The sequence below is a fragment of the Lutra lutra genome, chromosome 7, assembly GCF_902655055.1.
Source record: "Lutra lutra chromosome 7, mLutLut1.2, whole genome shotgun sequence".
NCBI lineage: Eukaryota > Metazoa > Chordata > Mammalia > Carnivora > Mustelidae > Lutra > Lutra lutra.
In genome coordinates this window covers 2,034,939-2,049,332 of record NC_062284.1, presented here as the reverse complement: position 1 = coordinate 2,049,332, position 14,394 = coordinate 2,034,939, and the positions used below count along the sequence as shown (strand labels likewise).

Here is a 14,394-nt window from a genome sequence, read left to right as displayed (position 1 = left end):
GCCATCTGATTTCTCCACGTGAAAAGACTTGGTCTGATGGGACGGCTGCCAGCACTGGGCTGCTCGGCCCTGGAACAGAGTCGACCATCTGCTGGGCTAGAGAGAACACCCGGGAGGCCAGTCCAACCCAGGAACCCAGAACCCCAGTAAGGCTCCTTGTTCCTGGTGTTGCCTTCCTTGGACAAGCCACGAGAGGCTGGAAGAGTGGGAACGCATCGAGTGTGACTCAGGGTGCACACTGTGCCCGGCGCATGGCTAGGGGCTCTACAGAAACATCAGCTCACACAGTCTTGCCACCGATGTAGCAAATATTTTCATACCCATATCACAGGTGAAAGCTATCACCACCCGAAAATTCGCAGAGCACTGTGACTGGGTGGCCTGGGGTCACAGCCCATCGCTGGCTCAGCAAAGTCCAGCAACTTCCCTAAGGTCACCCAGCCAGGATCATACCAGATCCACCCAATGCCAAAGCCCACGCTCCGTCTGTGGCACCGTATCTCTGTCCCTGCACTAAAAAATGGCTCTTGGGCTCGGGAACGGATGCTGCTCAGTGCTTTTCAAAGTCTGGTGCCCAAGCCAGCGGGATCAGCCCTGGCTCCTAGAAATGCAGATTCTCAGGCAGGGCCCTAGTCCTCCTGGATGGGAGGCTGTGCGGGCAGGTCCTGTCACTCTGCTTTGGCAAAGCCACACAGGGGATGCAGGCGAGAGAGCCGGGATGGGGCAGACACAGGGAGAGCGGAGCGCCGCCACAGCCCACAGGGACAAGGCGCTTCTGTTTCCGCTCTCAGGATGACTGCCGTGTGACTGGGGTGCTTTGCCCCCACGTGTCCCCTTGCGGAGCTCAATCTAAGGGTGGCATTCAGCCCATCAGCCCCCTGAGGAGCGTCCTCCCACGCGTGTCCTCAGCACAGGCTCTGTGAGCTGATGGCATGTGCCAGGCCGGGACGTCTGGGGGGCCTCTTATGAAGCGTGGAATGTGCCCTGGTGCCCCCCAGCAAATATTTCAGGACTTCCTGGCAGCTTTAATGAGGGTGTAGGTGCATCCCGTGGGACGCCCTTGGAATTCCACGCGGGGCTGGCTGCCAGGCCCACGGTCGCCGGGAGGCACGTGGGAGACAGAGCTGTCTTTGTCGGCGGGTGCGGGGGACAGTCGCACAGTGTGGGGCTGAGTCTGGAGGGCAGCAGAGGAGGAACTTCTCAAGGGCAAGAGGTGGAGGCCCTGGTCAGTGCTAGCTTTTCTATGCACACATGCAGACTCTCTCCATTCCCTGGGCACAGTACAGCTGGGGCCTGGGCCCAGGCAGCGGCTCCTGGGGCTGTCGTGCTCGTTCTGGCAGAAAGGCTGGGACTGATGCAGTACCCCAGGCCTCTGGAGGCCAGCCTCACCTTTCCCAGACCCCACAGCCTCCCTCCTACACCAAGCCTAAGCCCCCCACTTCTGGCCACCATGACCCATGCTGCATCCAGTCCCGCCTTGTCCTACTACCAGATGACCTGTCTTGCTTAACTAGCAGATGGCGAATTTGTTCCAAGGTACGGGTGAGGTCCTGCCCAGATCCTTACCGACACAGGGTGCTTTGCACCTCAAGGTGGAAACCACTGCATCTGTGCCCTCCAGGACCCCCTCCAGAAAAAGGACAGACTTCCCACTGCCGCCTGACACCTCATAGGCCAGCTCGCTGCGTACCAGCAGAAAGGGAGCAGAGAGCCGGCGGGAGAGCCCGCGCAGCTGGTGTCAGGCCACATGTAGCCCAGGTCATACTGTAGGATCTGGGTCGTGTCTCTGCTTTAGCTCGCTCATCAGCCAGATGGGGTTAAAGACTCTGAGCACAGAGCTCATGAGGGATGGGCCCGCAGGAGAAGCAGCACGCCCCCAAGGACACTGCACCCGTGCGCCTTCCACCTGCGTCTTCACCTTCCCGTAGCATGAAAACCGAGGTTCACCTGCATGTGATCGCCTCTGTGTCCTGGCACACGCACACACTTGCACACACAGACACGTGTGTGTTTTGGTGACGTGAGGACTGGCAGGCTTCTGCAGACAGCTGTCCATGCGTTAGCCGCTGAGCAGCACTCTGTTTCTTTTTCCCTGTCCTCACCCCCATGGAGCAGGTTCTATCCCTAGACCCATTTCACAGATGGGGCGACTAGAGTTCGAGAAACGAGCAGCTTGCCTTCCTACGGCGCACAGGTTCTGGGGGCAGAGCGGCACCTGAAACCCCCGTCTGTGGGCCTTGCAGCCCTCAGATGAAGCCACACTGCCTGCAGGGTCTGGGAAGACGCGGACGTTCCAGCAGGAAAACAGCACCTTGCTCCTTCCAGCCCATGGAGCCCAGAAATCTTTACCAAGCAATTCCGATGCTTGCCAGAGTTTGACAACCGATACCCTAAAATGTAATGCACAGAGCGTGTTCACACGGTGGCTTAACATGCCCATACACCCCTGCAGGTCCGCTCAGGATTCGCGCCCCGGGACCAGGAGGCCTTTACTACGTTTCCCTGCAGAGCCGGCGTCTTCCGGGACTACACCGAGAGTTCTACTTATGCGGTGATGTTTTCATCCATTTTTTTTTTAAACTCTATGTCCACAATTTCTTCTGATGCTCCCCTTGCTTTTTTTAAATTGTAAAAGTAGTACACATTTGCTGTCACAAATCAAAATATTCAGAAGGCAAAACGAAAAGTGCATTCTTTTTAAAACACTGCAACGGGGTCGTCTGTTCTGGTCCAAAAGCAGCCAGATCAAGAGGGTCATGCTTGGCCTCACAACAGATGAGGGACCCCAGCTTCTGCGCCGGCCCTTCTATGAGCTTAGCCCGGTCCCGTGCCCTTTCCAAGCCTCACTGTTCCCTTCTGCAGAATCGGGACAGCAATCCAACAATCTGACAAGGCTCCTGGGAGGTCCAAGCACAGACCCGGCTAGTATTCTTTAAAAACCTTGAGGAATTCTTCATGCTGTGAACTTGAGGTCGTGAGGACGGGACCAGAGAGGTCTTACTTGATGTGACAATTGTCACTGACTTCTGCAGAGACGTATTGTGCTCCCGCCAGCCTTCTCTTCTCTCAGTTGTCCATTCCGGGCGTGCACCCTTGCCATGTCCCAGAGCCTCACTGAGATGCCATGAGATTAGGTCCCACTGCATGCAGGCTGTCCCTGGGCCTACAGCTCCCAAACCCACGTCTCCAGCCACGAACTCACTTCTGACTCAGGAACTCTTTTTTCTTGCCTCCTGCTCAGCATCTCCCCCTGGGGACTGACCAGAGATCCCCAAGACTCCCACCCCAAGCAGCGCTCTGGGTTTGCCTCTTTCCCATCTCTTCCTCCCAGATTCACGTTTGCAGAACTGTCACCATCATCCATTCATTTGCAAAAGCCCAGGAATCCGGGGCCCAGCACCGGAGAATGGGACCCTGCAGCCAGGACTTCCGCCCCTGGCCAGATGTACAATCACAGGGATGGACAGAGGCAGCTCCCTGGGGACCAGCCAACTCCTCTGCAGTCTGGTCCCCCTCCTAAACCTCTCTGATAGTGTGGGAGCATGAGCGTCGTTAGGAACAAGCCGTCTACGGGCCAGAGGCCCCACATATTCACCCAAGACTTTGTGTCACTTTTTCCAAATCACATCCCAATGCCTTACCATATCCCAAAAGAGTTACACGACCTTAGCCCTGGTCGTCTTCCCTTTCTCGAACACGCTGAGCCCACGTCACCCTAACATGCTGGTCCAAACTGCTCTCTTCTGGGAAGGCTCTGCTTCCAGATCTGCACATGGTGGGCTCTTTCCTGTCTTGATGTCCTGCATGTGGCCTTTCCTGTCCACTCCATCTGTACCGGCCCCTGGGCACTCCCCAGTACACCTCCATTTTTCCCTCTTTGGGGAACCTGCCACTGCCCAGAGGTGCTGTTGAACTGTCTGGGTGCTTGTGTGTCAGCGGTCTGCCCCCCGACAGACATTGCCAGCCTACAGGGTCTGCAGCTCGAGGACACGTTCGGCCCCTAAGGGCTCAACAAACAATCAGCCGCGACTGAACGAGTAAATGAGTGACTAATGCCGTGTAACGAGCTTCCACATTTGTTTGCATTTTAGAGCCTACGAAGATCTCTTACAGATAGTTTCTTAATCAAATGAATCTGATTAGGCACAGCTTTAAACAGAACTCAAGAAGCGTGGCCACACTCTCCGTCCTAGCTCCTCACCAGGATTAAGAAATAGTGGGACTGTCTCTCCAAGGGAAGAGAGTTTATTCTAGGAGCCCCAACAGCCCCGCGGCCTGGACACGCAGAGGCTCGTGGATTCGTCCATGGGCATGGCGTGAGAGGAAAGCACGTGGGGCTGCGGGCTTGGCTGATGGACACCCTCTGTGCGCACACTCGCCGTGGGCCAGACGCTGGGCAAGAGCTGGGCACGCAGTCTGGCTCCACGATGAGCCTGCGGGGTGGGTGCCCTCGGTTGTCCCCATTTCCCTGCCCGGCCAGGGAGAGAGAGGAAGTGCAGTGGTAAAGCGACAGAGCCGGGATTCGAGCCCAGGGTTGTGTGTCCACAGGGTCCCAGCAGCCCTCGTCCGCGAGCATGAGCTGAGTCGGGGAGCGGAGCTGAGCCGTCTGGAAATCTCGAACCAGGCAGCCCAGCACGGGCTTAGAAAGGGTTAAACGCCCACTGCGGGAGGGAGCAGTCTGGGCTGCCTGGTGATTTTTCGAGGCCAAGATCAGGAGGACTGTTGGCCTGGCCTCCCCTCCACCTGGCCCCGAGAAGGCCAGGTGTTAGTCAGCGACACGCGGGGGTGAGGGCAGGAGTGAGGGACGAGGGTTTCCTCTCCTCGGAGCGTTGGCAGGACCCCTGGGTCTGCGTGCTCACGTTGGGGTGTCGAGTCCCTGTTTTCCGGGTCTCTGACAGGACGCCAGAGGCCCCGCCAGCCAGGGTGCCCGCCCACCCCACCCTCACACTGTGGAGCGAGGCAGTTGGACCCCCTCCTCTCTCAGCCCACACAGTTATCTGAAGAGCGCTGCTTCCTGCCTTGCAGCAGAGAGCAATATCTGCAAAGATGAAGAAATCCTGACTTTCTTTTCTTAATTTGTTATTGTCATGACATGACTGACTCAATAAACAAAAATTTAAAATCCCTGCCCAAGGTCACGGGCTGGTCTCGCCCGTGCCTGACGTTCCCCACAGATGCTCCCGCTTTCCTCCCGTCTCTTCACCTTGCTGCACGCACCCTGCGCTGCCCTGTCTCACTCCCAGACCCCTGCCTCCTGGCCAGCCCTTGGAGAGTGTTCAAGGTTTGACCTAGCGTCACCTCCTCCAGGAAGTCCTCCTTGATGCCCCTCCCAGCTCGCCCCAACGAGAGCTGCCCTCCTGCAGTCCCGAAGCCCTCCATGCGGACTGGCTCGTGCATGTCCTCTCCAGCAAGCGTGAGCTCCTCTGTGCTAGGGACCACATCCCACACCTCTCGGTAGCCCTTGCTATCCCCCAAAGAGTGCGGGCTCAACAGCTATGAGAAGAGAGGAGGAGAGGGGAAAAGGAGCAACAGAAAAAAAGGGAGGGAAGCCAGAGGGAGAGAGGGATCTGCGGCTAGACGCACAGACTGGGATGGAATACAGACCGAGACAGAGGGACGTGACGCGCTGCGGGGCTGGAGGTGGAGTATGTCCTGACGGAGCACTGGACCAGGAGTCCGGGGCCGCTGCTGCTCACCCGCTGGGTCACCCGTACCAACCCCTCGTCAGAACCCAGAGCCCAGCCGCCACGCCCGCCGGGGGACGCACTGCTCCAGCAGCAGAGTGTCTTGCTTCCCTTCAGCCCAGAGCAACCTGCCGCTGGGGGTCCCTCCTGGCAGCCCCCAGCTGAAGTCGGCCCTTGAGCTCATCAGGAGGCTGGTCCCGCACAGCGGGGGCCGTATGGCCTAGAGTTCTGCCCCACACAGAGGCAGGACAAAGCAGGTACTGTGTCTGACAAACTCCATGTTTAAATTTAGTGACACGTAATATATTATTAGTAAAAGACCGAACACAACTGAGAAGGGGCTCGGGAGAGTGTCCTGGGCGCAGCACTCCGCAGGGTGCCGAGAGCTGGGCTTACTGAGCTGCGTCTGCTTTTCCCAAAACGAATCGCACGGCGCCCTCCAGATGTGCACGTTCCGGCTCTGTATGTTCTACCTACAAGAACAGTGAGCAAGCACGGAACTCGGATGATGACACACTTGCTGGGTGCTTAGACGTGAAGGGCAGGGAATGCCTAGAACTCCTCCAGAAATGTGTCCGAGAAATAAGGAGGATGCATGGACGGACAGACGGGCCGCAGGATGGACAGACACGTGGGAAGACAAGTAGAGGAGACTGTTGCTGGCAGAATTTAAATAGTGGGATATGCTCCCTGATAGCAATCCTTTCCACTCTTCTGTACGTTTGAATGATTTTTAACTGTAATATTTCAGAAGAAATACAATGGAGAGCAGTTAGAGAAGCCATAATTTGGGGAATGGTTAAATCAGTAGTGAGTTTCTAAGCCCATACAGGTGGGGGTTCCGCTGACTGCAGGAACCAATGCCACCGCGTGGAATGAGTCTGTGCGCATGTGAGGGTCACCATCGATGCTGCTCGGTCACGGTCCCTACAGCATGCTAGCAACACGGGCTTTAGAAGGAAACAAACCACTGGGAGAAAGTCCCCCGGCCTCATTTCTGTTCACCTAGAGAGACAACTGCGTTTGCCTCCCAGGGTTGCAGGGAGGGTCAAAGGAGTTGGTGTCTGGTGCTGATGGCTGCTCAGGAGGGACAGAGGCTGGTTTCACAAGAGACACTCCCGGGGGCTGCCCTCCAGGTGTGCGGGACACAGGGGACAGGCTCACGCTCGCAGAGAAGCGTCTTGAGGCCTCAACTCTCCAGCAAAAGCTTGTATTTCCTGAGCTAACAAGTCACCCTGATTATTTTTATTTTTTTTTTAAGATTTTATTTCTTTATTTGTCAGAGAGTAAGAGCACAAGCAGGGAGAGCAGCAGAGGGAGAAGCAGGATCCCCGCTGAGTAGGGAGCCTGACGTGAGACTCGATCCCAGGACTCCGAGATCATGACCTGAGCCAAAGGCAGACGCTCAACCGACTGAGCCACCCAGGTGTCCCCATGATTATTCTTCTTAAATGCTGCAAAGAAAACAGATGGGTGGAAGTACCCTAGAAATGTTCACGGTAGCTCATAAGCTGGTGAGATCTGGGACAGTTCTCTTCTCTCATCCCTTTCCTACAAGGCTCCGTGCACTTTACCTAGAGCTGGTTTCTCCACCCCTCCCCCACTGGCCGCCCAGACACCCTTCAGAAAACAGCTCAAAGAGCACCACCTCGGGGAGCCTCCCTGGCCCACCAGACCAGGTCAGTTCTCCATCAGAGCACCCCAACACACCCAACTCTCCTTGTCCGTACAGTTATGTGTGTGTGATCATCTGTCTCAGAAGTCCCGTTTGATCCCCGGAAACCAGCCTAGGGTCTGCAGCCTAGAACATCCCAAGTAAGTGGTTGAAAAGGAGTTCCAAGTGTTTGAGAAAGTGACTTCATTCTTTGCAGATTGAAAAGTAGGTAGAAAATGGGCAGCAGGATGGGGGTGGGCAACAGACTCAGTGCACGCATGATTGTCCTGGGCACCACTATGCAACTCTTTTTTTTTTTTTTAAGATTTTATTTATTTATTTGTCAGAGAGAGAGAGGGAGAGAGAGCAAGCACAGGCAGGCAGAACGGCAGGCAGAGGCAGAGGGAGAAGCAGGCTCCCTGACGAGCAAGGAGCCCGATATGGGACTCGATCCCAGGAAGCTGGGATCATGACCTGAGCCGAAGGCAGCTGCTTAACCAACTGAGCCACCCAGGCGTCCCCCACTATGCAACTCTTGACTATCGAAGAAGTACGGCGGTGTGCCATGCCATTCGACTCCTTCCGTGGGCACAGACCCCACTCCGTATGCTCCAGCCCCATGCCGAGCCCCCTCTGAGAGTCCCTCCCTGCCGACCGCAGGCCGTGGGCACTCACGAGGCCCCCCAGGTATGGTGGCTCCATTTCCAGCAGGAGGAGTGGAAGCGCCTTCGGAGGGATCACATGACCTTTGGGGCTACAAGCAACCGCTGCGTCTCGTGTTCAAAACCTGTGAGATGGCAGGACTAGAGCCTTCCTAGAGGTCAGCTCAACTCCACTTCTAGCCTTCTGTCCACCTTCTAGATGGGGACAGTGAGCCCCCACAATGGGAAAGGGCTTCCCCAGGTCATGTGGCAGGGTAAGGCTTTAGCTGGACAGGTGTTTGTGCTTTTAATCCCCAATTATCCTGCAGCTGAACTCAGAGAAAAAGGGACTTACTCATCGCTATTAAGGGGGTTGTAGGGTGTCCCCAGATTGGCCCCCAGACCCAGGACAGAGGCATTCCTCCCCACAGCTGACAAAGGGCGGCCCGCAGCTGTCTCAGCTGAGTCTCTTTGCAAGAATTACTCTCTGCTGAGGACAGCTGCTTTGCCGAAGTCTGTGCCCCAGAACTGGGCCAGCCCACAGGCAGTGACAGGTCATTACAGGGGTACAAAACCCATGGGATCAGCTGGGTCTCAGCTGTGTCCTGTGCAGCTTCTCCTTCTGGGGGAAGGAGATACAGGTGGTGTCCCTAGGGACACTCTCCAATGACCTTCCTGCACAGATCTCTGCCCCAGCATCTTACCAGTAAACCCAGCCAGACCTGGAGACGCAGCCAGGGACAGGAAGTAGCAAGGCCTCCCCAGAAATAAAATGGTTTCCCCAAATACTGAGCACCTACTGAATACCAGATCAAGCCCAGCCCTTGAAGACTCCCCAGTAAATGCATCCACATGGTCTATGGCCAAAGGGAGACATTCTGACGGGTGGCTGGACCCCACAGCTCGGTTCTTGGTCCCTACATGCCACTGCCTTCCTTCCAACTTCAGAGATGCTTTGAAGGAACCTACCCAATGGGCCCCCGGGCTCTCGCCCTATCTTCCATATCTCCCTGCAGCTGGAACAGTCAGAGTGTGCCTTTGACTTGTCTCATTCCCCCTGTTAAAGAAAACCATGTGTTTACTCTCTTATGCCAAAGTTACAACAGAGCTGAGGTTCCGCCAGTGTTGACTTTAAAATTTGGGCAGAAGGGTTAACATCCTTCTCCCTGGTGCCTGTTTATTTATGTTTCCAGAGCAAAAGGAGGTCGCTGAAGAAACAAACTCAGATCTACTGGGCCATACCTGCAGAAAGGCAGCAAGGACAGCCCCTCCCAGCCTCACCTCTCCCCTCCCCGTGCCCAGCCCTGCAAGGCTCAGAGGTCCCCTGCTCCATTCTCCCGGAGACGCTGAGCAGCTGCCTCTTCTGTTCTGTTTCCTGCTGGGACCAGAGCTCAAAGCGGGGGACCCTGACAGCTATGCGTTTAGACAGGGATGTGTCTGCCGCGCCCCCTCCCCCCTCCAGCGCTGCCAGCAACATTCACAGAGGAAGCAAGGGTTCATAAAAACCCACTGCACCAGCCCAGGCTCCCTCTCGTCCCCTCAGGGGACCTGGGACACTGTCACCCCTCACCTTTCTGCCAAGCACCCTAGTGCACACACAGCCGGTTCACAATGACAATGCAGACAGACAGGGATGTGTCCTGCTGCACCTCACAGGGGCACGCACGCGTGCGCACACACACACACACACACACACACACTCTACGTACGGCAGAACCCAAGTCGTGCTTTTCCAGAGCCCTCCCGGAGGATGCCGAGAAGAGGCAAACTGTCCATCCCCGGCTCCCCCAGGAACCCCTGAGAAGAAGCTGCACTTACCATTCTCCCTCCGAAGGAAGATTCTCTTCTGTAAACTCATGCCGCGGGGCTTTGAGGATGGGGCTGAGTCACGGAAAGCCCCTCAGAGCCCCAGCCCGATGGAGACGTCCCAGGGATCGCCGGCAGCTTCAGGGCGGGGAATATTTGAGTGTGAGTTAAAACTGCGAAGTAGCTAGCTCCTCGTTAGGACTGTTGTTCCCCGGCAGGGAGGGAGGGAAAAAATCCCTTTCCCTCTGCCAGCAAATCTTTAAAGTCTCACGACGGTTGCTTCCAACCCCTGCCCTTCTTGCAAAGCAAATGCTCACGAAGGCAATGTTATTTCACTGAATCAAGACCTCCGATCACAAGCCTTTTCCTGTACCGCAAACAGAAATGTAAAACCTCAAACTTTCCTTTGGACTCAGGCTCTGTTGGGAGCGGACTGAATACAGCCCTCTCTGAGGTCGAATGTATGGAAAATGTGCTAAACTGTTTAGATCATACCCAGTGCTAGGCTCTGCTCCCCACCTCCCGACTTTTTTTTTTTTTTTAATGAGTTCTGGTGTGTTTATGTAATTGCGAGCGACAAACACAACACCTAAAATCCCTGCCCAGAGTTGAAGTGATTCATTTTCTCCTTCACACACACCACACACAAACACAGCGCCTGTTTAATCCAAGTGAAAACGCCTTTCATAAAATCTGCTAAGGGCTCGGGCAGAGCCGCTCCTGGTGAATGCAGGCTGTGTCCCCAGAAGGGCAGTTGGGCCCCGGGGAAGGTGGAGGCTGGCTTTCATCAGGACAAACAGAAGGCGCTCTGACTCCCACCCAGGTCGGGACAAGCAGGCAGAAAAGAAAAGTGGGCGCGAGCCCTGGCTTGCTGGGTTATAAAACGCATTCTGCCAACTCTACTTGATTTCCCCTGTTTGCCTTCTCATACCAGGAGATTTTATTTTTAGACTTGGACAAGATGTACTATTATTTTAAGTGACCAACTTGATTGCTGGGTTATATAAATCCTTGGATTCCCCACCGAAGAGACCAAAAGAATATACAATAAGTGAGCACAGAGTCAGAGCTGGAAACTGGGGAAGAATGTGGTCGTTCAGGGGACGCGGCCACGAAGGGTCGGACTGAAAGGAAAGGCTGCTCCGTCTGATAGAGAGAAAAGGCCACCGGGGAAGCAAGTGACACAGACCCTGGTCCCGTTCTGGGGTTACCTGTCACCTGCCCCGAGCTCCCGGGGCTTCCTGGGTTGGGTCGCTGGCGTGGCCACGGCGGGCCCCTTGACTGGTGTCCATGCTGCCACTGCTCAGGACCTTGGAGAGTCGAAAGTGCCTGAATTACCAACGCTTTGCTCAAAATGCCTCTGGGTCACTTTGGACCCTCGACCAACACATACAGCCCACGTACCTCTTAAATGAGGGTGTCTTTGGCCAGTGCCTCGGGTTGCCAGGAAAACGTCTACTATCAGCACCTGAAGTGGGAACAGCTCCCTGAGCGTCATCCCCATCCCAGGGCCGCAGGCCCTACCTCGCTCCCAAGAACCAAGTAACCGCCCAGGCCTGGAGCCACGGGAAAGCAGCTCAGACGTCCGCACCAGGGCCAGACCTGACCTTGCAATCTAGCGGGACCCAGCCTTAGCCACAGGGAGGGCCGGGGCTACCGAAACAGGGTGTGCTTTGCAGAAATTAAAATAACGCGATAGAGTAGGATTTATTGTGCTAGGAAGAGATCTGCACTACACGGCTAAGTGAAAAAAAGAAGGTGCACGTTGCCGAGTGTGGGGTGTGATCTACCCCCACGGAAGAAGACTAAATTCGGAGAAGGAGAATTAGGGGCGTTTTCCTGTATGAACTTCCCCGCACCCACGATGATCCCCCACAATTCGGGGAGCAGCGGTAGCTTTCCATTCGTACCATCTAGAGGATGAGAGAAAAAGATTTAATTAAATAGGCTTTTTATTTTTTTTTTTTAAGTTAAGCCATGGGCTTTAGAACCCCTACGTAGGTTTTTGTCAAGTCAACAGCGAGGGCTATAATTTTGAAAGTCATGGCTTTTGATCAGATAGAGTAATCCTTCGACAGAGGAGGTTTTATTTGCGGGGGTAGGCAGAAGCTCGGTCCCTACAAAAAGGTCCGTGTCCTGCCCAGGAATCTTTGAATGACTGAGTCCTCCAGGGGGTAGTTAAGGCCGCTGATGGAAATGAATGTGCTAATCGGCTGACTTGAAGATAAAGGGATGATCCTGGATTATCCAGATGGGCCCCAGGTCACCTCAAGGGTCCCTAAGTGTGGGAGAAGGAGGCAAAAGAGGGCGTCCGAGGTGGACCAGAAGGTCCACCGCCGGCTTTGCTGACAGAGGACGGGGCCGCGAGCCACGGACGCAGGCGGCCCCCAGAAGCTGGAGGAGGAAGGAAACGGGTTTTCCCCTCCAGGCTCCAGAAAGAAACGCGGCCCCTGCCGACACCGTGACCTCAGCCGGGGGAGACCCTGCTGCGTTCCCGCCCTCAAGAACTGCGAGGTAACGACTTGGTAGTTTCTGAAACCACCACTCCCGGGGCGAGTCCTACAGCAGCAACAGGAAGGTGACCTGCTTGGTTTGTTTCTATTTTGTTTGTTTTCTTGATGCCAAAACCTTGCCTTTGGCTACGAACAACAAAGCGCGGAGGATTCAAACATGTTTACCCCGTGGAGCCTCAGACAAACAGCCGTATTCTCGGGGTGCCGGGGGGCTCCGGCGGTGGAGCGTCTGCCTTGGGCTCAGGTCACGATCCAGGGGTCCTGAGATCAAGTCCCACACCGAGTCCCGCCCTGGGCTCCCTTCTCCCTCTGCCTCTCCACTCCACTCCTGCTCTCTCCCCAGTAAATAAATAAATAAAATCTTAAAAAAAAAAAAAAAGAAAAAAAGAACAGTTGTCTTCTTATCCAAAAGGAGATGAAAATCTCCCCAAGGCCCACGTGTTGGGGCCTGAAAAGGAGCCCCCCCTCCATTCCCTCCTGGCTGACAGCAAGAGGCCGGGGCAGTGTGCTCTGGGGACAAGAAGGAACACACTTCCTGCCTGAAATGCCTGCCCGAGTGGAAACGTCTTCCTACGGAGGGAGTGTGGCTGAAGGTTCCCCGGGCCTGGAGCAGGTGCCCAGAACTGCCTGACCGTGCCGGGGCGACCAGGGAGCTCTGGACAGGGGCACGCAGAGGGAGGAGAGGGCCCTGCACCGGCTGAGGACCGGAGGCCTGGGTGCCCAGCTGGGGATGCGGGTGCAGCTGGTGGGCTCCACGCACACTGAGGGCTCGGAGCAGCGCCCACGGACGGCTTGCACCCTCCCCGGCACCCCGATGCTCCTCAGCGCCCCGTGAGGGGGACGGGACCCCGAACGGACAGCGCTCGTAGGTGCCCAGAGGAGACTGAGCAGAGCAGGAGTAAATCAGGAACAACTAAGTACACTTTGCATTAGCAGAATTAGTATCCGTCCGCTGCAGAAGTGACGGTTTACAAGTGGGTTCGGTGCAGAAAAATTCGGAAGGCTGAGTGTCCAAACGTCATTTTTTTCTCCTGTAAGTAACCTATCAGTTCCATGCCAAGATGGTGACAGACGCTATTTCTGGCCAGTGGGAGGATTAGCACTTTTTATTTCTTTTACTTTGTATTTCCTAATTCGTTTCCTCCCTCAAAAAGAGCAAGTTTACTTCTTAGCAAAAAAAAGGGAGGGGGAGATGCACATATAGGAAACCGTAGTGCATGGGAAGCAGAGCTCTGCCCAGAGGCACAGACTGTGTTCATCACAAGAAAGAAGCTTTGTTTCGGTCACTGATTTATCCTGAGTGCCCAGGACAGTGCCTGGCACAGATCCGAGGCTCCAGAAATTTGCAGAATGATTTCCTCAACCGATCTGCCGATCCACACGCCTCTGAGGCAGCCTGCCAGCCGGGTTGTCTGCACTCTGTGTCCCCAGGGCTCTGGTGGAAAGCTCGAGAGGCTGGTGCCTAGAGGGCACCATTTCCAAAGTGTGCGGCAGGGGAGAAGCCAAGGGCACTGCGGTCGCCCCGAGCTTGAGGCCCCCACCTGCGCCCTCTGTGTCTGCCCCCCCAGCTCCCCCAGGAAGCCCCCAGGCCACCGGGCTTCCTCACACAGCTACTTCCATCCAGAAGGTGCCGAGTCAGGTGAATGAAGGAGGCCACGTGGCGCAAGGTCAGGCATAATCACAGATTGTAAGGGACGAGCTAGGATGTGGGGGAAGGGGTTTCACATTGCGGGGAGGCTTCTCTCTGTGTTCTCTGTTCTTTCCACGTAGCCTCCTCCTATAAACGAGTCTCCTCCTCGGCCCCGATCACCCCATGAGGGGACTGAGGGAGCATCTTTTCGTCACACACGGTCGGGTTTAGGACCAAAGCACCCCGAAAGCGCCCGAACTCGTCTGTCACACAAGGTCTGCCGCAAAGAATGGGAGGCCCCGTCTCTCACTAGTTAAACTACCTGAGGGGAGACATGACCTCCGCCCCCAACATTCCAGCCCACCATCCTCGTGCGGCCTCTGCCTCTGCTCCCGGCTGCAGGGCTAGGGTCCTGGGACGGGGACGTGTGCGACCCCCTCAACTCAGCAGGCCCCCCGGGTGTGCT

At 55.8% G+C, this 14,394-nt stretch overlaps 1 protein-coding gene across 1 annotated transcript in view; it reads right to left on the bottom strand.

Annotated features, from left to right (window-relative positions):
* The window catches only part of IL16 (interleukin 16), a 97,864-nt gene extending 87,625 nt beyond the window's left edge, over positions 1-10,239 (bottom strand). The window contains exon 1 of the mRNA XM_047736113.1: positions 9,798-10,239. Coding sequence (XP_047592069.1) covers positions 9,798-9,837 — 40 coding nt within the window. The 5' untranslated portion in view covers positions 9,838-10,239. The remainder of the gene's footprint in view (positions 1-9,797) is intronic.
* Positions 10,240-14,394: the final 4,155 nt, after the last annotated feature.